This window comes from Macaca nemestrina, chromosome 2 (genome assembly GCF_043159975.1).
Source record: "Macaca nemestrina isolate mMacNem1 chromosome 2, mMacNem.hap1, whole genome shotgun sequence".
In the NCBI taxonomy this organism is placed as follows: domain Eukaryota; kingdom Metazoa; phylum Chordata; class Mammalia; order Primates; family Cercopithecidae; genus Macaca; species Macaca nemestrina.
This window is the reverse complement of record NC_092126.1, coordinates 57875776-57902055: the sequence shown is the minus strand read 5'-3', so window position 1 is coordinate 57902055 and position 26280 is coordinate 57875776. Positions and strand designations below refer to the sequence as shown.

The 26280-nt window shown below is 35.8% G+C and overlaps 1 protein-coding gene across 8 annotated transcripts in view; it reads right to left on the bottom strand.

Moving 5' to 3' along the window:
• LOC105499001 (membrane metalloendopeptidase) overlaps positions 1-26280 on the bottom strand; it is a 100838-nt gene that overhangs the window by 28464 nt on the left and 46094 nt on the right. For all 8 annotated transcript variants that reach the window (XR_011619821.1, XM_011771385.3, XM_011771388.3 and 5 more), the window contains 9 exons: positions 24403-24537; positions 22344-22445; positions 20484-20620; positions 20281-20374; positions 19032-19160; positions 18143-18241; positions 15396-15476; positions 13964-14067; positions 4881-4939 (listed from right to left, as the gene is read on the bottom strand). Coding sequence is in view for 7 of the 8 variants with exons in the window: in XM_011771385.3 (XP_011769687.1) it covers positions 4881-4939; positions 13964-14067; positions 15396-15476; positions 18143-18241; positions 19032-19160; positions 20281-20374; positions 20484-20620; positions 22344-22445; positions 24403-24537 (940 nt within the window). In the remaining variant the exon portion in view is untranslated. The remainder of the gene's footprint in view (positions 1-4880; positions 4940-13963; positions 14068-15395; positions 15477-18142; positions 18242-19031; positions 19161-20280; positions 20375-20483; positions 20621-22343; positions 22446-24402; positions 24538-26280) is intronic.

Sequence of the window (26280 nt, the reverse complement as noted above, 5' to 3'; positions counted from 1 at the left end):
ATAAAATTTTGGGTCATGTTATTTAGAGGTCATTAATCTTTGACCTTAGAAAGAAATTAAAATTAAATTAATTAAATGTTCATAGTTTAGTAATTCCATCTTTAATGGCTTAAAACTCTAGTATACACTGAATAACTGAAACATTATTTTCTGTAATAAAAAAAAAAAACCTTCAGTATCAACACCTATTAAATGCAAAGCCCTGGGTCATTGCTATGCAGGACATTAAGAATATAAAAGAAGGGCCCTGACCTCAAGATTTTTAAGATCTAGTTAACACACAGTAGCACATGTTATTTCTTTATCTTTCAGGTGTACTGAACACAATATAACCTCACATGGGCTTCAGGGATAAATATTAGATATTTACAGAGAAGACTTCAAAGTATCTGAGCAATTTAATTGCTCTCCAGACCTCTACAAAAATTTGGAAAGTTGCCATAACATTCAAATGACACAACAACAAAAAAGTACTTTTGTCCTTAGAGAATTTTGATGAAAGTTATACCTCACGTGTAGCAGCCTGAGCTAAACGGAGCCATGAAATTATTTTTAGCTTAAAGTATAAAAATTATGTGCAGTACTTTATTAACTTAAAGTGAATGCTATCTCCCACACTATGTACTTTGATTAAAATCCACCCATTATATAAAATGCTGTTATGAAACGTGCTATCAAGACTAAATATTAACTATAAAGATCCTGCTGCTTTAATCATGCCCCAATATGCCATCCTTCAGGCAAGTGATAAGACTTTTATGGTTCTTATTAAATATTAGTCTTCAAGTTCAACTTTGCTAATTATGACCTCCTTTTTTACTTTGTCAGCTAAATCTCTGTAAGGAGGATTTTCCCCATTAGCCTTACTGCTGTTACCTAGTAGGTGTCACAACTGTTGTTTATAACCAACTGCTTAGTTGTGCATTTTTTATGTTCACGATTGTCAACAAGTTAGTTAATTAAATAAGTCATTGGGCCATGAAGCAAAGACTGTGTCTCCTCTTTCCCCTGCCTTTTTTTTTTTTTTTTTGGCTCCCCAACACAACTTTATTTTTTGAAGGCTGCTAGCAATTCAATTTTAGAATATTTCATATAAAGCCTAAGGCAGCAATTGAGTAATTGTTTTTGGTGCAAATTAATTAAACATTTTTTTTTTTTTTTTTTTTTTTTTTTTTTTGCGACAGGGTTTTACTCTGTCACCCAGGCTGAAGTGCAGTGGTGTGACCTTGGCTCACTGCAACCTCCACCTTTCAGGCTCAAGAAATCTTCCCCCCTCAGCCTCTCAAGTAGCTGAGACCACAGGCGTGCACCACCATGCTCAGTTAATTTTTTTTGTAGTTTTTGGTAGAGACAGGGTTTTACCGTGTTGCCCAGGCTGGTATCAACTACTTAGCTCAAGCAATCAGCTCACCTCAGCTTTCCAAAGTACTGGGATTACAGGCATGAGCCACCATGCATAGCCGAAACATTCTTTTTATATTAAATGGAGTAATATTATGTTTGGAAACTGTCTTAATTTTCAAGCCTGAAAATAAAGCTCCTAAGAATAAATAAGGCAATTTAGAACATTTAACTATCTCAAAGTATTTATATTTGACACAGGCTGAACATACTAAAGAACTTATATATTTGAGAAATTAAAAAAAATGATTTAAAAGATTCTACAATTTTAATGGAAAAGGAGAATACATTCAATCATTTCCTTGACTGAGATTTTAAGGTTTAATATGATGACTGAACAGCACCTAGAACTTACAGAGAACCATATGACAAAATATTGAAGTGCAGCTTTCCTAATGTCATGGTATGGGGGCCTTCTAGAGCTCCATGAAGTAAACATGCAAGGAAGAGGAACAGTGGATTAAGCACTTTTAGTTTGCCTTCTTTCTTGGAAATTGACTTTTTTTGTTGATATGAAGATGTAGGAATGCATACAACTTGGAATGTAGTCTACATGTGTGAGTTCTAACAAAATAGTGAAAACTGAATTAAGAAGTAGAAATTATTGATACGAGTAAGTCTCTATATAACAAAACAAGTGCTTTTTTTTTTTTTTTTAACATAACAACATAAAATGACCAATCCCATGAGAAAGTGTATGCAATCTAATTTGGAGTATTTGCCTGTCTATGTGTGTGTGTGGAGGGAGGGACTCACTTATGGTGGCACATGCTATTCTATACCAATCCTAATTTTATAATGGACATTATCCCAAATCCATTAAGACAGTGTTGAAGAAGACATGTATATAGGTATGTATGTGTGTATTTATATTCATATACACATTTGTTTTTCTTTTCTTTTCTTTTTGTTTTTTTTTGAGACACAGTTTTGCTTTGTCACCCAGGCTGGAGTGCAGTGGCGCGATCTCAGCTCATTGCAACCTCTGCGTTTGGGTTCAAGCGATTCTCGTGCCTCAGCCTTCTGAGTAGCTGGGAAGGCAGGCAACCACCACCACAGTAGGCTAATTTTTGTATTTTTAGTGGAGATGGGGTTTCACCATGTTGGCCAGGCTGGTCTCGAACTCTTGACCTCAGGTGATCCACCCACCTTACCCTCCCAACGTGCTGGGATTACAGACGTGAGCCACCGCACCCAGACCACATACACATTCCTATCAAGAAAAAAGATGGAGATTTGACACTTCAGCTATTTTTAGGTAAGACAATCCCTACATTGAAGATTTAAATTGTCAAAGAAAAAAGGTGTACATTTCAAGGATTTCTCCTCTTTGCTGTTCAAGAAGCAGACAAGCATATGAAAAGAAGTTAACAAGTTTTCTTATTTTATATTTCCATTGGATCCTTATTTTAAGGATCTTGGAAAAGATCTTTTTTATATAATTCAGAATTGTTATTATAGCTAATTTTTGATTTGCCAGAGGATTATTGTCTATTTCGTGAAATAGACCACTATTGGGCCACTTTTACCTTCCTTTTCCTTTTTCTGTATGCTTCTTTGGTTTCAGGACATTATACTCAAAATGAAAATATTTTCAGCTCTTCTCTGATAGGGGAATCTCTGAAGTGGGCCAATTTTGAGCCACCTCCAGGGACTTGGGGTAATTCAGAATCAAACAAGGCCCTGTCTTGGCATAAATGCCTGAGCCTACTCTAGAGAAGGGCTGAAGGACTGAACATGCCAGAGTGGTCCTACTGAGGATGCATCAGCACCAGGTCCAACAGGATCCAGGGTCCTCCCTGGGCTGGACTGGAAATGAAGCTGCATCCCTTAGTCTGCTCTAATGCAGCACTAAGGGGTCTAAGTTGCCTTGCTTTGACTTGGGATTCCATTGAAAGTTAACTCTTCTGTTTGGCTCAGGACCCAATGAACTAGACACTGACAGAACTACTGAATATTAAAAAGAGGGCTTCAAGTGAAGACTCTCTAGAGATAAAGGCATTTTAAAACAAGATCTGAATGGTTTCAAATAATATATTATAAAGGACTGACTTCATAGGTTCTGATGAGTTGATTATTAAGCAGGTTCTGGTCTGGGTTGGGGCAATCATTTCCCTAGCCAGAAAACATTAGCTTAGACTTTGAGCTAAGTAATTTTAATCTGAGTAAATATATCTTACTTATTGTTTATATGTTATACAAAATAATCTTTTCTGGTTACTTTATATAATTCAGTTTCGGGTCATGTACCAAGGTAAATTCCAGATGGATTAAGGTTTTACTCCAAAAATAGAAATCATAAAAATACTAGAAGAAAATGTAGATAACTTCTTAACCTAACTCTTTTTAGAGTTGAAAGCAATGGGGAAAGGTATAATCAAACTTTAACATAAAAATATACAATTTATTTTAAGGTTTTTTTTAAGCCAATGATAAATATCTTGTAAGAGTTTTTATAATTTCTAATCTAATTGGTAATAGAATTCAATAAAAATGAGGCTTACAACAGACTCTGAGATATAAGAAGAATGGTCTAGAATAATGCTGAGGTTATCTTCTCTCTTAATTCTAGACTATGTTTAGAAAGGAAGGGCAGGACTGAGTGCACCTGGAGAACTGAGTGCACCTGCAGAAGCTTGCTCTACTATTTGTTTAGAATATTTCTGGCAGTACTGAATCAGTTGAGTACCTTTCTAATGCTAAAAAACCCTTGAAAAAAAAATGAGCCAATGTATGTGATAAGTGACATATGTGATCCAATGTATGTTCAAAGATGTCCAGGCCTTCCCAGGAAGAGGAAATATTTTTGTCACATTATGTCATTCAGTTATTCATCATATATGATAATTTATTCATGTATTAATCTAAGTATATGTCTGTAACAATACTATAAGTGAATATATGAAATTTTTTTCTTTTTTGATCAATTGTGGCTAGGTAAATGCAATTTCATATGATTCAATCTAATATAATTGAGATTCCAACTCTCTAAAGCCCTTGGAGCCTTCCTGAATGGAGATGACATAGAATAGGATCATCTCTCACAGAGGCAGCATACAGAATTGCCAGGAGGACTAGATCTGTGAAAAGTTGGCTCTTGAAACCTTAAACCATTTTTAGAAGCTAATGCTTAATGAGTCCTAAAGTCAATATGACTTTATATAGATATATTCAAGGGACTTTTAAAAGGTACTTAGAAATAAAATAAAAATATTTAGAAATAAGATAAACCATTTTAGATATAAATAGGAATATTGTAAAAGAAACACAACTACTTAACATGATTTGTACTAATCTGAATTTTCCCATTATAGTGAAAAAAGGTACACGGATGCATTTACTTTCAAGAAATGTATTCAAAAGATCAATAACTCAGCCTCAGCTGTGCTTGTTTAGAAGTACTGTAATTGGTCATACAATGTGCTACAGGTTGGGAACAATACAGAAATATTAAATAATCATTTAAGAATACACCTTACCTATCTGATTTCTTCCTGAAGAGTAAAATGCATTGACTACAGCTGCTCCACTTATCCACCTGTAGAAAACATAAGAACTCATTACAAATGGTACCGCATTATCTGATTCAACTCACTCACACAATTAAAGCAATATTACTATTCCTAGATGAATCTTAACTTTCTGTTTGAAACATGATCAACAAATGAAAATTAGTTCACTAGGTGAGAGCTCATTTGAAGGCATTTCTATTTCTTGAAAAACATCAGCATATATTCAAGTCTGTAATCTTTTGTTTTATTTGCATAGATTTTTTTGGAGGCCTCTGATGTTGCAAAACCTATTCAAATGTATCACTTCAGAAATTGCAATGGGGTAACATTGTACTGAAATTTATTTAGCTTTATGTTCCTGATACTAGGTAACTATGACAACCATTCTGGAGCAGTTGACAGAATACTGAAGTGTGGGTCATTAAAACTTCAGATTCAAGTATATTAAGAATAGTTAATTCCTGGTTTACAAAGAACCTTTTTGGGAACTAAGATATCTCAAGCAGTTGTGTCAGAGTAATATGTCTCTGATTATTGCCCTTTAAAAGTATCTTCAAAAAATACAACATTCCAGCTAATTGAGCAAAGATACATTTTTGTATGACTTTAAAACGAAACCCCGGTCATTCTTAAGTAGAGTTGTCGGTCTCTCTGTCAGTCTATACTATGTCTAAGGCTCTGTATAGAACCTAGAGATTTTATAAAATACAGTTCCTGACTTCAGGAGACTCTAGTTTAGTTGAGGAGATGAGAAAAATGCATAAATAACTATAGGCTGAATGAGAAAATGGAAAACAAATGGCTCCCAGATGATAATTTGAGGGACGAGGATAGGAGCCAAAGTTCCCATGTCTCTCTGTTCAGATGTTATGAAGACTATATATTAATAATCATGTCTTAAGAAATTTTGTGCAACAGGACTAAATTTCTCATCTTAGTAGACTATTACATGTATTGTTATTTGCTCATTGGAAAAATGGATACTGCTTGACTTCAGATAACCTCTTAAATGTCAGCACACATGCATACATTTAAGGCAGTCATACATCATCATCTAATGGCTTCACTGCAGTTGTTCTACTTTCATGGCAACTGTTAGAATGGCAATTATCCTACTCACAGAAGGGGTGTACAGTACTTAGTACAATGAGGTTACATCAGAACTGTTTCTAAACCCTGCTCTGCCAGTTGAGCTATGCAAAGTCGACTTTAGTTACAATGTCACTTTACTTACATGTCAGTAACTATTTTGGGATGTCAGAAGTGAATTTTATTTTGATCTCTTAAAAATAAGGAGCAGAGGGCAATATATATCAACTGACTGATAAGTTCAAAGAATGGATTTTGTCTACAACAACCTGATTAAGACTTTTTTATTTAAAGGGTTTGGGGTTTTAAAAAAATCTAGTCAACATTTCTGTGAATTTTTCTTTAGGAAGAAAATAAGCTTGGAGATGGGGAAGAATGATTGATCAACGTGTTTCTTCCTTAGTTTGTTACTGCTGTTGTTTTAAATCGAGAAAGCATTTTTAAACAGGATGGGGGGGACTGATAATATCAGCCCTCCTTAATTTAATCACAGCCGAGTCATCAGTATTTTAATATTTCTTGCACGTTGATGATTACAACAATATAATTTTATTTATTTTAATTAAACTCTATTTGCTTCCCACATAATTTGTGGTGACTCACAAGAAAAGCATGTATGTGTAAACCCAGGGATATTAGACTAAAATTGAGAGATCAGAAACTATGTAGAACAAATAGATTGCAATTTATGTGACTGTGAAGTATTATAAAAGAAAATAAGCAAAAATCATGATTAGGAAATATATTATGACTATGTTTATATATATTCAGACAGTTACTGTAATTCAGGTTCAGATATGATTCTAGGCTGTCTGGCAAGAAGGTCAAAATGGAAAATGTGCTCTTACTACTCCTAGGGGGAAACATTGTTCCTTGCATGATTGGAAAAAGGTAATTCTCATGTGTCCCCGACATTTTCATGGCAAACATGGCAGCAAATTTTTTACATAAACAGCTTATAGCTATTAAAATTTTAATTGCTATAGAAGTTAATTTAACAGCTATCTAGGTCCCAGGGGTTCTAGGGTTCAGCTTCTCAACTGCAAACTTCTGGTTTAGTGACAGTGAATTCTCCATGGGCTTTTATAGGTAATTACAAATAACAGTTGCATATTTTTTGGCTCTGGACTAGTCAGAAATCCTAATACTGAAACAGAAAAGGTGCCAATCCAAATTGTTTTTAAATTGTTATTACGGAGGAGAGGAACAAGATACATGAAATTAATTTTTCAGACAACAATAGATCACAACAGTGGGACATGAATGAATGAAGTTTATATATTATCCATCTTGTGTCTATCGCTTTTGTAGAACTAAATGTCATACCTTTTGTTTTAGTGCTTTTCTGCTCTTCTGTTACATTACGCTAAGGGCTTTAAGATTGCATTTTGATTTATGTTTGCAAATTTCCAGCAGGGATAGTTTTGCTTATTAAAATGTCCACTGTGAATTATACCTTAAAGAAAATAGGTAGCTATTTATGACCACTGAACATTCAAATAAAATTAGAATTATGGTGTTGGGTTTACATAGCACTAGCTTATAGGGTTTGCCTTTTCTTCTTTGAGATCTTTCTTGATGTGCCCTCAAACCAGTCTGGGGAATTACCAAAAGCTCAGGACATTTTTTCCCTGGTAATAATCAGAACTGGAAGTACTGTGATTAGACCATTACATCTTAAATAAGGTGATGATAACAGCTATAGACTGAATGTCTAATATTTGTGATCAATCACAAAATATCTCTCAATCTTAATACAAAAGTTAAATTAACAGGGCCAACTAAACAGTGATGTAACAAAAACTCTAAATTCTTTTGGTTTGAATGCAGCCCAAATGTGACCCTGACTGGCAGCACAGAGAAGAGAAAATTCACAAAGAGAGAGTGAAAAGGTGGTGATTCTTGCCCTAAAATAATAGTGTAGGTTACCTGAAGATATCTTTAAAGTGTGGAGGTCAAACACTAACAGCCTCCGCAGAGAAGTATCAGACTTGAGAGATGAACCACTCTCTTCTCCCATTTCTCATCCTTCCTCTGGTGGTCTGTATGTGTACGAATGTGGGGATGTATGTGATATAAAGTGAAGAGTGGGGAAGCAGGAAGGAAGAAACCTTATTTTTAATTTATGAGATGTAATTTTGTCAGGTAAGCTTATTCTCGTTTGGGGGCATTCGGCAGTAAAACAAAGAGGGGCCACAAGAAGCAGTACGGCCCTCAAAGCTGAGCTAACAATGTGGGTGGGGAATAGAACTGAAATATACTTGACAGAGGAACCAGGTGTTTCTCTTCTATCTCTTATTGCCCTGAAGAAACTGAGTGCTGAGGAAAGTGTGAAGAAATCATTTTTATAGCTGGGAAGGAGAGCAGAAGACAACAGACGGATCCTATAGCCTTTTGGTTATAATAAGCCCACTAGATTGCAAAAGCACCTAGAATAAATTTTTTTTCACCCACTCTCGTGTAACTTAAAAACTGAAAACAACGAAATTATTAGTGAGCCTTTACTGCCAGTGTTCAATTTCTCAGTATTTAGTAGTCTCAAAGCAACTCCTTTGAAATCAGCAGTGCAATACGATAGTTTTTCTGTGTCTTCCTCCAGTCCCCTGGGTGGAAAGAATTCTTATCTTGTAATCACAGTAATCACTCTAATCCTTTACATTTATCAATATTCTCTCATCAAGACTTTGAATTTTTCCATATACTTTTATTCATCTTCCAAATCATCCATATATTTGCAGGTATAGAAACTGAGGCACAATATGGTTATTAAACTCTTTCCTAATACACTTACAAACTACGTTATATAACTGGGAAAATCATATTTAAACTAAGAAGAATAGGAACCTACTCAGCTTCCAATCAAATCTCCTACTCCTAAGCTGTTGATCTGCACCATATACAAAATTTCATTACAGGGATTAATGCCATTTTCTTCCCATCCTCTTTAAAAACGAAGATGATCATTTCTTACTACTATGTCACACTGGTTACTATTTAATAAGCACCGAAGTTATGTGCCAGGTGCATTACACAATGTACAACACAACCATGCAAGACAAAAGTGAAGTTATTATCACCAGATTATAAAGGAAAAAATCTAGGTTCAGAGGTTAGGAGGCAAAGCAGGACTTCTGACTCAGGTCTACTCCCCTTACCCCCTGACGCCACAGCACAGGCTCTTCCAGTGATCCCTAAGTGTAACTTTTTACCCAAAGGCAAAAGCACAGTAGGACCAAAGAACTTCTATTGCTGCATACTGGTTGTTAACATAACTGAAGTCCTCCGGTGACTTACCTGAATCTGTCTGAGGCTAGCACTCTCATTCTGACACTAAACTGGGAGAAGCCACTTCTCTTTCAATGAAAGGTAATGGAAAATTACTACTTCTTTCCCAGATGTTACCAGTTGTTTGTGTGTAGTTCTGTTTGGCAACAAGGCACAATCTTTTTAGTCTTTGCTAGCCTTATATATGTGTACATGCACATATATGTGCACACACACTTGGTATGCTAAATTCGGAGAGATTCCTAATTTTGGAGACACTTTGGTGGGTGGATCGTTCCTGTCAGAATTTTCTTTGGTGACTTTTCTCCTGATTTAAAGTAATTCTGAGAACTTCCAGGAAAGAGGTGAAACCTATTCCACACTATATAACCCTCAGTACTTACATAACTTGACATAAGACTATTGTCTACCTAGCTCATTAGAAGGTAATTCCATGAAGGCAGGAATATTCCATGTTTTGTTGTTAATTGAATCCTAGGGCTAAGTGTGGGAGCACAGTAAGCACTCAGCTCTTTGGGCCTTGGTATATCACTGGGTCCTCCAAACTCCCGGAGTGCTGACCCATTTCATCCTGTGACTCTAGGAGGGCAGAGGGCACTGTTGCTATGCACGTTGTAGAGAGTGGTGGCTATTAGAAACTGTGTACCGCTGAATGTTGTCCTTTCAAGAGATGACCCTGAAATACATGCATCAGAATTCTTTTGCAAAGTTCTTTCAGTTTAAATGGAAGTTTAGGAACTTTTAATTGTGTTGTTTGGAGACGATATTTTTGTTTTGTTTTGTTTTTAAAAAAGAACTACCTAAAATTTCAACCTTTAAATTATTCAGCTTCCTTTTCTAATTCCCCTTCCCCCTCTGGAAAACAAAACAAAACAAAACAAAACAAAACAGAATTCCTCATCAAGTGCTGACTAAAAAGCAGAAATCTTTTTGCCAATAAAACATATTTTGCTTACAACCCCAAAACACACTGAAAATCTGCAAAGACTCTGTTGGCTTAATGGAAGCATAAAAGGTAAAAATCTAAAATTTTCATCTGTTGCAACATGTGTAGAACATGAGGATGCCATGGCAGATACTGCTCTGGGAAATTAAAGTGACTTGTTCAAGTTTAGTGTATCTCTTCTTTCTGGCTAACATTTGCTGAGTCAAATAATCTTTTTTACAAATTATCTCTGTCTACATTTATGGAGAGTCATTTGTCTCAAGTGTCTGGTGCTCTGCCTGCCTACCTTGGACAGACTCTCAACTTTCCACTGCTGGGCCATCATATTTACCCATATAAGTTCTGCATAATTATTTTTCCTTTGATATTCAAGTTGAACTACACAGAACTTAGTTAGAAAGAAGGCTGGTTCTCGAAACATTGGTGAAGTGGAAAAATCAGAAGGGATATTTTAGAAAGAAGTGAGGTATTTCTCTGCTACTCAAGATTGTGTTTTTTTCCCTTGGGTCATTTGATGTGGAGAATCCAAGGAGGAAAACTTCCTGGCTCTTATGAAAACTTCACAGTAAGGTCCACAGAATTTCAGTGCCAGAAAGAACCTTAGACACATTCTACAGCCTAGCACAGCCTACTCATTTTATAAATAAGGAAACTGCAGGGCTTTTAAAAGGCCACAGGTAGTGAATGGCAGAACTGGAACACTAAAAGAGTATTAGTTAGGCACTCATTGCGGTGGCAAAACTCCAGCGTCACTTCCCAGGGTGCCAACTGCTCTGCCATTTTTGGTGGTGCTGGCCTTTCAGGAACTTTCTCCATGTACCATGGAGTTACAGATGTTGAGCTTCCAGCTTTAGGGGTTCCACTTATTTCAGAGGTGTGCCACCATCCAGTTGGACCAGATTAGAAAAAAAAAAAAAAACACAAAAAAACACCACGCTTGAAGCAACCAAGGGGAAGACAGAAACGAGCCAATCATTTTTGTTTTGTTTTTAGTGAATTCTGTGTTCACCTCAATATTAATGGAAATGCTGATATATTGGTTCCAGAGAATATTTTACTAATAAGTAAAAGTTTAATTGTGGTTTGAAAAATTGTGTTTTACTAATAAGTAAAGGTTTGTAGTTTGAAGAAAGTGCTGTTCTAGCACTTTGTTTCCTGGTAATAGCACCGACCAAACCTTGCCTTTCATCAGATTTAATTTTTAATCACCTACCCCTTAAGATCATAGCCTCCTGAGTAAAGGGCAACATGTTGTTCTCTTTATCATCTACTTTGTTTAGCACAGTGCTCTGCATAGGCTAGCTGCTCAATAAATATTTATTGACTTGGCTCCTATCAATGTCAGTATGCTTTCATTTTGATGCAGAACAGCAAGAGAGACGCAGCAATGAGATTCCTCTTTGTACTTTACAAGAAGTTAACTCCAGTGCTCAACAGTTATGATTCACAAACACTAGCAACACCCATTACAATTACATCACAGAAAGTTCTGTCCTGAGAAACTAACAAAATAACATCAAGTCTAAAAACAACAAGAGACTCATTTTGTTTTGTTCTTGTACATCTTTTTCTTTAGAGATTTACGTTTGCTCTATGAACTCTAAATGAAAATTCATGTTACTAGAAGTAAATATTTTAGAAATATTACTAAGTAACCAAAGGCTATTACATTCCCGATTCAGCACTATCTCTATGTTATAATGACATGTTTAAAATTCTTTACCAACTGGCGCTAAATCCTTAAGACATAATGTTTGAGATTTTTTTGGAAACACATACTAGGCATCAGAAACCACATGAAGCAAGAGCTTTTAAAATTTAAATCCCTTTAGGAGGCCGAGGCGGGTGGATCATCTGAGGTCAGGAGTTCGAGACCAGCCTGACCAACATGGTGAAACCCTATCTCTACTAAAAATACAAAAATTAGCTGGGCATGGTGGTGTACGCCTGTAATCCCAGCTACTCGGGAGGCTGGAGCAGGAGAATCACTTGAACCTGGGAAGCGGAGGCTGCAGTGAGCAGAGATGGTGCCACTGCACTCTAGCCTGGGTGACAAAGTGAGACTCAATCTTAAAAAAAAAAAAAAGTAAATCCCTGCCCTTTGCAGGCGCCAGCCACTCATAAAAGCAGAGGGAGGGCCTTTTAGCTAAATGATTAACTCGAGTATCTCACATGCAGACTTCTTGACTTCCTCAATTTCTTGAATTTGTTAAAGATGATGTTGTATATCTTCACCAGCCATGATAGTGAAATGTTTGGATGTGACCATTTTTTTTTTTTTCTTTGAGATGGAGTGTCTCTCTGTGGCTCAGGCTAGACTGCAGTGGTGCCATCTTGGCTCACTGCAACCTCCACCTCCTGGGTTCGAGCGATTTTCTTGCCCCAGCCTCCCGAGTAGCTGGCATTATAGACGCATGGCACCATGCCTGGCTAATTTTTGTATTTTCAGTAGAGACAGGGTTTCGCCATGTTGGCCAGGCTGGTCTCGAACTCCTGACCCATGATCTGCCTGCCTCAACCTCCCAAAGTGTTAGGATTACAGATGTGAGCCACTGGGTCCAGTCAGATGTGACCATTTTTATTTTAGCAGCTGAGTTAGATTTATTACTGAAATGTATTGGCATTTCTATTAGTAGTTTTGTCCAACCTGTACTTGGTTTACTGAGAACGGAACAGTCTTATGATCAAATAAGCCCACAGCACTTTGTACTTTGCTTGACACGACATTTCCCTCCTGGTGGTGCTGTTTATTACATTATGTCTTGTCTATCTTCTGCTCTCAGAATGTAATTAAAGTTCACCTTTGATTCTCCTAGTACCCAATGACACCTGGACTTCATGTTCCAAAATGTTAATAAATGCATGAAAGGATAAATGAATGCATGAATGAAACAAGCACCTCTTTGGCATGTTATTGTGTTAGTTACCACACAAATCAAGTCAGTATATTTATTTTTCACGTGCTCACTATGTCATTAATTTAGTTTTAACTGAGATTCTTCAGTATGCTAGACGCTGAGACTTTATGGTCAAAAAGAATAGCCCCTGTTCTCTAGGGGCTAGGAGCCTAGGGAGAAAAAGTCAACATAAGTGGTTCTAGGAGTTTAGGGGCATAAACACACATGCTGATAAATATGTTAGATATATCTATTTAATAGAAAAAATAAACTCTAAACTAATACTATGAAGTACTGATGTCACTAACAAGCAGAGATTAAGAGCATAAGAAGACTATGAATAAGAATTGTTCCCGGTATCTCCTATTTGACTACCACAGGATTAGAAGAGTCTTACATTAACTATCTATGAAGGGGATGGAGTTGTGGGATTGACTGATAGAAAAAAGGGGGCTGTCAGCAGAAGAAAATTCTGGACACAGAGTAAGGCCTAAGAGAAGGCTCAAAGGAGCTATGAAGTGGCTTACTTAAACTAAGGTGTTTTTGAGAATCTTGTTCACAAATAAAATTGAGCTGACAGGCAATGATATAAGGCGAAACTAAAGAAATGTAAATTTGAGGATACCTTAACGAAAAAGGTATTTTAATCTGGTTAAATTCTTGACCCATATCTTTAGTATACCATAATTAGATGCTTTTAGAAGTTCTCAATAAAAAGAGGACTTTGTACTTTTTAATATTTTTCTAACTGAGGCTCTTTCACTTAATCCAACAAAGAAAGGAGGGAAAGACCTGCTTCTAAATGAGCACATTAGAAACGAGAATATACGCACTCGTCTTTGTCCACCTTTTCTCGGAGCTTCTTTAGTTGTTTACTTTGGCTGAATTTCAGATTTTGAATTATGTTCTCGAAGTATTCATCTTCTTTGTAGTTCAACTATATTATATAAAAGATTTGGGGAGAAATATTAAAACCAATATCTTCAAAATTTTTGCTAAAAAACATAGGGATTTTCTTAAATTATATCAGTCAATAAAGTTAACAGAGAGCATTAAAAAACTTACCAAAAAAGGATGTAGTTCCAATTAACCTAATTCTATTAGTATATCACAAGTCAGTACTCCAGCCAAATCACAAATTCAATCTATTATTTTACGATAATCAAATGAAATCAAGTGTCAAACAAACCTCACATTAATGACATTAATCTTCACATAATACATATGGATAATACATTCTTCTTTAGTACTTACCATGTGCCAAGTACTGTTCTAAGTTCTTCAAATTATACATTATACTCATTCAATTCTGTTATACTAATAGAATCTAATATTATGCTCATTTAATACCAATGAACTAAGGGCTCCTATCCCCATTTTAAAGTCAAGGAAACTGAGATACAACTTAGTCAATTGCCCAAGTTTAAATGAGTGGTGGAACTGGGATCTGGAATCAAGGAACTTGGTTTTCAGTCTATGTTCGTAGCCACTACACTCCTGCTATAAGGACCCCTGGGGCTTCCAACTGTAACCAGATCATTTAAAAGAGAAAGTCAAGTTTCTTCTGCAAATGGAAAGAGAGAAGAAGGCAGTATGGCTTGCAAATCCCCATGCTAGACTAGTAATCAATGAATGAGGAATTACTGTCATCCCAGGACCTGGGCAAGGATCACCTCACTGTCACCAGGGTATCATGGAGTTGTGGTGACCACAAAGTTAGCAACAGGACTTTCAGTTGAGTCTGAAATCAGCACTGTAGTGACTTTAAGCAACTCTCTGCTCTTTTAGCTGTTACATTACCAGGGCAGAACAAAATAGTTTTCAGTTCTCAAATATCAGGGTTTGTTTTGTTTTGTTTTTAAAATATAGTAGGCATGAACTGGTTTATCCAGTAGAGGAAAACTTAGAAGGCGGAGGAAAACTCGAAGCCTGTGTAAAACGTGATAAGGAGCTTGCCTGTTGTTCACCACCTTGATGTCTATCCCTTCCTTGATACTCTTTAAAGGACACCAGATTTTACTCACTGTTCTTAAAATGGAATATATGGAAACAAAATGAACAATAACCAAATATAGTCCTGGCTAATGAAAACAAAAAGGCTAAAACAAATATCATTCTGGCACCAGCGTTGCCAGCGTTGAAGGCTTTATATAATATGACCTGTGGTTTTAGGCTACTTCACATAATTTCAGGCACCCCATAGCTAAAAATGACACTACTATCAGCCCTAAGTATCAGTAGTCCAGAGTCTTTATAGAGACTTACCTCGAGGTACTCATTATTCAGTTTGTTATCATTTGAAACAATGTCATCAGGATAGCCGATCCTTTCTTTAATTGCTAAGGCCTATGAAAATTATAATATTGAATGTGAAGATGATTATGTAACTTTCAGATACACACTTATAATCTGTCCATGACTAGCAATTGAATAACTTGATCCATACTGTTCATAAAACGAGTGTCTGACGTTCTTAAACAGAGAACTTTGCAATGGATCTTTCCTGGGAGATTCAAGAACAAAGGAAAATTGGGTCTGAAATTGAGTTTCTAATGCCTTATCCTTACAGGCTGCAGCTTTCTCAAGAAAACCAACATGAAAACTGACAAAACTCATTGTTCCACATATTTTGTAGTTTTATGAACTTTTTCTCTCAAAGGCTTTTTTATTTTTACAAGTTTTTAGAAGGAGTAATATTTAGAGCTTCCATTCTAGCAGGTTTTAATTATCTTCTGCCTCATTGATTTGGCTGAGAAAACAAACATGGGCTTATAGGTTTACTGCTAATATTATTCCTAAATATTGGTTCCTGGAGTTTTTATGTTCTCCTTTATTCTCCAAAATCAGTGTACCTATCTTCTCAAGTTCAATAAATGACATTAATTAGGTAAGTGGAAAACAGAGTTTTCCTTGTTATTCCAGCTCATATTTATCATGTATTTACTACTATCTTTCTTTCTTTCTTTTTTTTTTCTTTTCAGACAAGGTCTTGCTCTGTTGCCCAGGCTGAAGTGCAGTGGCGCAATCAGGGCTCACTGTAACCTCTACCTCCTGGGCTCAAGTGATCTTCCCATTTCAGCCTCCCAAATATGCACCACCACGCCCAGATAATTTTTGTACTGTTTGTAGAGACAGCATTTTGCCACATTGCCCAGTATAGTCTGAAACTCCTGGGCTCAAGTAATCTGCCTGCCTTGGCCTCCCAAAGTGCTGGGATTACATCAGTGAGCCACTGCACCCGGCCTATTTACCACTATTTCTAAAGTTCATTTTAAATTATTTTAAAATGGTTTACTTTACTTATTTTATTATTTCATTATCACTTGTTTACTACTTGCTATTTCTATTTTTGTTTTATTTCTATCTTGGTTTTCTCAATGATATTTGACTTCTGATTCTACTATTTCATATCACTCTTAAATAATTTAATTAAGTTAAAATTTTCATGAAGAGTTTAGCCTGTATCTCTGAGTTACATGGTTTGCCATCAAATGGATGTGGTTTTATCATAAATCTGTTACATGATCCCAGGGTTTCCCCAGTCAGTGGATCAGACATCATATGTATCACTGAAGTCACTGAAGCCAAACCCATTTTCTTGTAGGTTTGCCATCAGTCATGACAAACCAGCCCCCACTCAATGATACTTTATTTCCTGTAAGACATTTCCTTAAAGAGTGTGCTAAAGGATACAAATTCTACAGAAAGTATAAACTAGTACACACAAAAAAATTCATTGTCAATTACTTTGAGTAAATACTGTAGCAAAAACATTAAGCAAGTTTCTTTATTGCAGGACTTCTTACAATTAAAAATGGGTTAGATTATAAGGTTGGAATCCTAAGTTATTATAAATGTCCAAGATGGGAAATTAATTTATCAATTTATTCACTCAACATATTTCAAGGGTCTTCCAAAGGCCACGTATGTTGTAAAGGACTGAGGATATAATGCTATGCAATATTTTCTGTTCCCCCACCCCCACCCATAAAGAGCTTATTGTAAACAGCAATGATAAGCAGTGAAATAAATATTAACTCTCAAGTATGATAAAATCACACCCTAGAAGCATGTAACCTAGCCTTGGGTGAGATGAGGGAAGCCTTCCTATGAGAATTGTATACTAAACTCTTTTGACCATGAGCCTCTTGTGGAACAACTTGCATGTTCGGTATTTTGTGACACCACTTTGGAAATGCTGATCCAGAACAATCCAACTAGCTTTACCAAGCAGAACCATGTCATGCACAGCTGTGACATGAAAGGAGCAAATCCAACCTGAATGTCTGAAGAGCTGGCCAGAGTGATGGAAAAATAGCAATAATGGGGGCTGAGGTTCTAGGCCTAACCCACTCAGGGCTCTTTGAGAGCTGAAAGAAGATAATCCTTCCATGTGATTTAATTCTAAAAGAAAACTAGACCAGAGGTTGATTATCTTATTAAAATACATTTATTATGGTCTCCTCTATCAATCCAAAGAGTCTGCTTTTTCTGCCACCCTAACTACAGAGATTAGTCAGGATGCATGTGAATGTTGCTCATAAAGCATGTTCACAGTTTTCACAGGACATATTCCCCCTAGTTGTTATGTAATTATAAAGACAAATGATCACAGTAAATTTAAACTTAAGATTTCGTGAGAAATCTTAGACTTATTCTTATGCAAGAGAGTAAAAGTCTCAATAAAAGCTGCACCTTATGGGCAGGCAGGAATAGTTATCAAAAAGCTTCTTCAACATCTCTTTAATTATAGATCTTATAATGCACCACCTTACATTTGCTTGAACAGACACTTAACATTTTCACCTTGCTAGAGTATTGGTTGCAGAGATAAAAGATTCAAATTGTAGAAATACATCTTTATCCACAAAAACTCTTTCGGGAAATATTACATATTGAAAGAGCTTACAAGTTTTTATGCAATCTTTGATTATATTTTTTTTCCTAAATGTTTTTAAAGTTAATTTTTCCTATACAGATTTTTCTTTGCTGGTTAGCTGCTTGCTCTTTACCTTTTCTTCAGCTCTCTTTTTGGTCTCAGCATCCATCCAAGTGAGATCATCTAAAGTCTGAATAAAAACTTCTCGGATCTGTGCAATCAAATCCTCAACCTCAAATCAGAACAGAAGACAAATATAGGTCATTAATTCATTCTTTGTAACACAGATTTTTAAAAATAGAGCTATATGCTATCTTTGTATGACTTAATATATTAATAAATGTAAATTTATAGACAAACTGTGACCTAAGCTAACAAATATATGGGACCATTATATTTTAAAAGCAATATTGCTATTATCAACACTCTTGATTAAATAGGTCTTAATATATGCAATAAGGTAAAAATCATTTTCAGAATGTAATGGTTTCACTATCATACTGGAAGAACTAACATAAAATATTAGGGTTATCATTACCATTAGTGGTTTAGCTAAGCATAAAGTGACATTTCAACAAATTCTTTCACCATACCATTAAGTTCCATGGTCTTCATTTTCCTAACAATGAAAAATAAAGCACATTTCTTACACTCCAAATGAATCCTGTTTTACTTTCTATGTTTTTAAGAAAATACTAATTTGGGGGCAATTTTGAAAATAGAAGAGTTTATAATAAATGACTATATAAATAGAACATGTTACTGGGTACTCCAAATACACTGCCTCTGGAAAACGGTGAGCTGGTTTTGGACTAGACAGTATTAGGAGCAGAAACATAACTAGACTCTTGGGGAAAGCAAGGGAAGATTTATTGGGAAACAATGGCATACTATGATTCAGAGGTTCTCTGCCTAAATTAATAAAATTTTAGCCACATGATGGAGAACTGTAATCGCTCATCAATGTGAACAAACTGATAGTGCCCTATATAACTGACAATGTATCATTCTGAAAACATTACCACGTGTTTACTCTCTCCAGCAAATGCTGCTTCCACATAAAGCCTCCCCACAGCATTTTCCATATTCCCATTGACATAGTTTGCACAACGTCTCCAAGTTGCTGTTTCTGAGGTTGTACCATAAAGGGCCTATGGAAGAGGAAAAGGAAATGGCATTTGACCAGAAGGAAAGGTCTGGAGCACATTAAGAGCACACATTTCACAAATGTCTCGTCTAAGTTCTTGAAATATTCATCACTTCTCCTCACAAGGCACATGTTCCTAGCCTATGATGAAATCTAATCCAAATGGATTGTTTACTTATATATGATCTGAAAACTAGGTATATTTTCAGTAGATGCCCCAGTAGAACTTTTTGCTATTACAAGTTAATATCATTGTAGAAAGCATTAGAAAAAAATACAACATTGTAACCACTGTACAAACATAAATGTGAAGTCATATTCAATAAATCTAATGGGGCAAATATGGTATATGAGAAAACACATTACTGCTTTTAAACTTTTTAGCTGAACTCTGAGTACTTAGAGAACCTGTATGTGTATAGATTTAAGAATAACAGGATAACCTAAGCAAGGGAGATTCAGCATAATACCATTTTTGCATTCTTTAATTTAAAAAGATGTCTACATTTTATTTTTGAAGATAAAAACTGGAAATTTTAATCAATCAATGTTATTTTCTTTCCAAGACTCCAAGTAACATGTTTGCTGGAGTCTCTCCTTCCTCAACCTCTACTGCCTACTCCCCTCACCATAGTACCAAAATGGTGATGGTTTAAATAACAGAGGTATAGGCTAAGAAAAGGTCTTATCTAACTCCAGGTAGGGGTACTTTCAATAGACCGCCCACATCAATATAGTCCATCTGTGTATATGTCCAGTGTGCAATGAGCACCTGAAAATCAAGTTAATTAAAATAGATAACCCTGAAATTACTTTTAACACAGTAACAACAACAACAACAAAAATCAAGATGGTATTATTTCACGAACTGGTTAAATAACCAAATGTGACTCCTTACAGGACAATGCAATCATGGTGCCACATAGACCATCATAAGATGGTGAAGCCCATGAAGACTTATCTTCCTCGGCAACATATCCTAAATATGTGCAAGATAACCAACTTTGGCATTTTTGTCCCTTTTCAAAGTTCACCATGTCCTAGCAGTGTACATGGCAAGCCTTCATAACCATGTATCACTTTATGTTTTAAGTCTTAAGAAAAGAGAGAGATTTTTTCTTCACCTTGCGGAAAGCATTTCTGGACTCCTTGTAGGTTCGGCTGAGGCTGCTTACAAGATCCATTATGAATCTCCAGGACATTAAATTTTGAAGATCTCTGTATAAAAAAAACCACCACCCAGCAACAGAAAAGATGAGGCTGCAAAGCTTCTGAAGAGTGATATGAAATACAAACTTTGAAGACACGGGGACTGTGACATACCTACCTGGCAGAATATTTGGTAAGAATGGGCTTAAGTTTGGTTAAATATTCTGGAGCATAAACAACCACATCTTCCTCATTTGTAATACTAATATTCACAGTTGACATGATTTCATTTGTGAAATTTAACCAGCTGAATGGCTGGAAAAAAGCAGGCATGAAACATTCAGAAATTGTGTATTTCTCTTCTTGGTTCCAAGATTCAGTTATAGTTAGAGGGTTGGACATTAAAGGGTGTCAGTTGCATCACATAATTATCACATTGATCAGTTTGATATTCACTTGGGATTCTTCCTCAACTGTTTCAATAAGTTTTTAAATAAAAACTAGTTCTTTAAATGATTATTTACATAGAATAATTAAACCAACCATTTAAGAGTAAAAACAAAGCCTTTAAGCTTAGGGAACATATACCTAGAAATTAGGCTTAATGTCATCTTCTTTGTCTAACCAATACAGAAATAAAAATAGAATTTAAATTTAAATTTAAAAATAAAGCTTTTTTGGTTGATGCAAAAATGGAAACATGTATAAAGTGTTTATCTTTTAAAAATGGATATTAATAAACCATTCAAACACAGTAACACATCTCAGTGGAAATTCTATTACAGATGAAAACATACTGTTATAGCAGTGGTACAGTGATGTTATGAAGTCAAAGAAAACAGCTTCTTTTCAATTATCAATATTGGCTCTACAGGCATGCCATGTTTACACTTCAGAAGCTAAGTTTGGAGTTGCCAAAAGATGAAATCTTGTCTTTCTAAATAAGAATTGATAATGTTTAAGACTATCAATATCTTAGGCTGTATTTCACGCACACAAACACAGGCACATATCACCTACTGAGTATGGGGTGCTATGCTATGCACTTTTCTTCATTTCCTTTGGTGATTTAGGTCGTTCTTTCAAAACATATTTATTAAACACTTATTATATTAAAAAATATATGTAAGATATCTAACTCAATAATTTATGCCTTTGGAAAAGTCCTTGTTAACTAGAATTAGTGCCAAAGAGAATGTCATCGCTGAATGTGGTAGTTTGTAGATTTTCCCATGGATGTTGCTTCATTTCTTGGCTGTGTGCATCAACTAATACACAAGAATAAATGCATAGCCACAAAAAGAGATTATTGGATAGTAGGTAAGGAAAAAGAAGTCAATTGTTGTTTATAAATGGAATCTATGAGAGAGATTTTCTTTTTATTTGTGTTCTATTTCTGAATTATTGTTCTGAACACCTCTGTAGATGGCCTTGATGAGAACATGAGAAGTTCTATGAATAAATTATCCTTTTTCAGAGTTAAAAGGAAATCTAGTGCTTTTATTGTGTGACTGTCCAAGTCTGATGACTATATAATGGCCTCTCAGAAAGATGTTCAGTTTTAGTATTTTCCAAACCCTTTCCTATGGGAGTTTCTAGTATTGTATAGCTGCCTTAAAAGGAATTTTACCAGCTGAGAGAGGTGTCTCACACCTGTAATCCTAACACTTTGGGAGGCTGTGGCCGGCGGATCACTTGAGCTCAGGAGTTCGAGACCAGATTGGCCAAACATCATCTCTACTAAAAATACAGGAATTAGCCAGGTGTGATGGTGCATGCCTGTAATCCCAGCTACTTGGGAGGCTGAGGCAGGAGAATTGCTTGAGCCTAGGAGGTGGAGGTTGCAGTGAGCCAAGATTGTGTCACTGTACTCCAGCCTGGGCAACAGAACGAGACCCTGTCTCAAAAAAAAAAAAAAAAAAAAAGAATTGAAGTCCCATTTATTTCAACAAATAAAAACTTGATGAATTTTAGAAAGAGTATTTCAATGTTATAATTTAGAAAATGGCACAATAAGAGAGCACAAAAAACCACTTACCTTCCCATTGATCTCTAATGAAAAGTTACTTTGGAGCTGGGCCAATGTCATCTTGTTATAAAGAAGCATCGGATCATTTCGATCTTCAGGTTTAGCCGTAGCCTATGGATTTAATTTTTAATCACTATTTTAGAATTAAGAATTCTTTAGAAAAATATAACTATATTTGAGGGTAAAATATAGGATAGCTATAACATAATTTAAGTCTTATTCTGTACTTGGTTTTGTAGTTCGTTTTGTCATTTCAAAAAAAGTGAAATGTAAGAGATTTTTGGAGTATATTTATTAAGAATTATTGAGATTTGGCTGTGGTGTCTAGTTTAAAATTTTTTAAAAATCTTTCTACATTTTGACAACTGCCAAGCCATATAAGCAATATTTATGAGCTATGGCTAAAGGCCAGTTCAGTTATGTCTGTGAATGTTTCATATTTTAACTTTCTTTGATATAGTCATCTCCAATTTCTCTCTTAAATTTTTCCCATCTTCACCATTACCATTCAGTGTCCTAGTTAAAATTTAGCAAGGAAAAATAGGTGCCACTGTTTCTACAAGAATTTATGGCAAGTAACACAGAAAATTCCCGGTACAGAGCACAATTTGGTTGCAAGTTATCTGAGAGTGGCAACATCAAGGACCTTCCTTTGTGACCATTCTCCCACCCTGCCAGACCAGTTTAGTGCTCTACATGCAGCAGCATCCAATTTTATTTCTTTCACTGAATTTAAAAAAAATTGCAATAACAACTCCCCAACTAGTGGCTGAAATAAGGAAAAGCAATTTTAAGTGAGAAGAGACAAAAGGTAAAGGTTTAAAATTGCAATTATTTCTCAGTGACTATGGCTCCAGTTTCCGCTTTAGGTCACTTACCTATTCGTGTAATGAAAACAATTATTTATTGAACATGTCCTATGTGCAATACTATGCTGGATTTTGTTAGAGATGCATAAATGATTCAACAATGGCTAAGGCCTCATACCAATCTAATACGAGAGTCTAATACGAGACTGAAAATATAGACACATAATGCTGAGATAAGACACAACAACTACAGAGCTGATGCTGGTCAAAGGAGAGCATGGTCTGGGAAGGTGTAAGTGGCAAAAACTGAGAGCAGGAAACATTTCTCCTCTAGCAAGTCTGTTTCCAACACAGAACCACATGTAACCCATTCAAATGCCATTCATTCAGTGGCCCCTCCAAGAACAGCCTGGTTCTGATAGGAGATTTTTGGTTTCATATAGCCCCAGGAAAGCTAAAATTGCCCTCCATGATCTTGACTCTTCAAGATTCTGATAAGCTTATATGGCAGGGGCAAGTATAGGGAGTCAGGGATGCAGGTTGTCGTTTGCAATGACAAAGAGAACTCTGTGGGTCCTAGACTGACTCTGACCATGGGTTTAATCAATAACCTGGATGCTGTTTATACTCAGAGACTGCAGTGCCCTATCAAAGAATCATCAGGGAAGAAAGTGCCAACTCAGACTCCAAGGGTTGACCTAGAGCCAGAAGAAATTCAGGAATACACTCCTTGGGCTTTGTTGCGAAATTATTGTCTTATCCTCTGTCAGCTCAGCAGCCTGACAATTTGAACTCAGTGGTATCACATTGCCACATGGCTATGTTCAGGGGTTTAATACTTCTTAGCAAAGAAATAGAGACAATCTCTGTGATCACTTTAAACTTTAAAATAAAGTAACATTCTATACATATCTAAACTAAAACAGCTTTGCATTTGCCCTGAGTCTGAAGGGCATCTAACAACAGTTTGACTGTAAATGGTAGAATTCTGATGAAATCCACTTATAACAGGCAATTAAGTGTTTCCAGTTTAATATTTGTCCAATTTGGTGTGTCTTTTAAATGTCAGGAACCCAGTTTACTATAAAATTCTTTAGTTTCAAAGGTCCTTTTGAAGTCAATGATCTATTACCAAGCCATGCATTATTACTACTTTGTTAAAGTGCTGTACCTTTTACTCTTAAAGTAGGATAGAGAGGGGAAAGAAAAAAAAAGCGGTTGACATTATTCAGTATATCAGAAAAAAAAATGCGTTTTACATTGGCAATTTCTTTTTCCAATTCCATAACTTTATTCATTTCCAAAGCAAGCTGGTTTTCATCGATGGGCAATCTTTCTTCCTGACGAATCAATCTGGCCACAGAAATCATAAAATCCACATATGCTGTACAAGCCTGCAAGAAATAAATAGCACTAAACTGTTGGAGAAGCTCTAAATATTCATCATGGTACTTAAAATTTATTTTCATTTCAATATTAATCTTTGCTAATAGATAACCTTAGTAAAATAAAAATCCTTTTCTAAATACTTAAAGAAATGACCTGCACAGATTCTTAGACAGTCAATATATCTTTGAATTAGAGCTTAAAGGAGAGCAATGAGGTATCACTTTGAAAGTACTAAGTAATGTATAACCACTTAGCTATGGAGACTTTGTAATTTTCAATTTTCAATAAAGTTATTTTGCCTTAAGTAGAATGAGTTGCAAAACACTTGATAAGCAATAACATATACTAATTTTTTCTATGAACAATAATACGTTTCTTTTTAAATTTTATTTTTTATTGAGACGGAGTCTCGCACTGTTGCCCAGACTGGAGTGCAGTGGCATTATCTCAGCTCACTGCAACCTCCACCTCTAGGGTTCAAGTGATTCTCATGCCTCAGCCTCCCAAGTAGCTGGGATTACAGGCGCCCACCACACCACACCCAGCTAATTTTTTGTATTTTCAGTAGAGACAGGATTTCAGGCTGGCCTGAAACTCTTCATCTTCTGATCCGCCTGCCTCGGTCTCCCAAAGCGCTGGGATTACAGGCATGAGCCACCGTGCCCAGTCATCATAATTTATTTCTTTACCAAATCTCTTTTTCTCAGATTTTCTGTGCTCATATATAATCATTTTCTCAACTATTCATGGAAAAATGACCATAAACTCATATAATAAAATCAGACATCTTTTTATCTGTGTCCTTGAGTCAAGCAGTTTCCTTTTTATGAAGCTGTGTTGTCAGGAGCTCCACCAATACACACCTGTAGGTTTTAATTCCATAAATAGCTCCTGTTACTGTAAACTTTCACTATAAGATACCATAGATTTAGATATTAGTTTTCTTCTAATAACTCAAATTCTTTATATTTTATCTTCACATACATCTTAATTTGCTAAACTACAGAATAGTTGTATAACTAACCTTTTACAGAACATGTAAATGCCTTATTCAAGTTCGTAGTGAAAGAACACTAGGAAATAGAGTCCCACTTTCGTTAGGTTTGCACCAATTGTTATTTATTAGCCATTATTACCTATTGGCAACTAAAATACATTACAATTCCACCTCATTTTAAAATTTAGTAAAGCAGTCAATTGTGATTATGGATAGGTGAGATTTCTATGCTTCAAAGACTTGTTTGCAGGGTAAATACAAAGAAAGGCCATAAAGTGTGCTATAATGTGCTTTAACATTTCCACAGTTTTAAGAATATTTTACATCCTTACTGAACAATTAGAAGTGAAAGGGTCATCCTTATATTCACTGTGAGTGCAAAGGTACATCTAAATGTTGGGTACTTATGGACATAGAGATGGCAATAATAGATGCTGAGGATTACCAGCGGGTGGAGGGAGAGTGGTAAGGGTTGAAACACTGACTTTCGGGTACTATGCTCACTACCTCAGAGGCCTGCTTCCCTCCAACAGACTGCAAACATAGTCACGCAGCCATTTCTGGGCACTGGAAATAAAAAATAGTCCCCAGTCAAGCAGGACGCTAGAGCAGGAGGAACATGGGGCCTAAGAGGACCCGAACTCGGACCAGCATAGGGACCATTTGCGGCTTTCATCAGGTTATTAATAAGAACCTGAAGGTTTGTACAACTTCTTGTATAACTTCTAAGGTTTATTGCATGCTTAGGGGG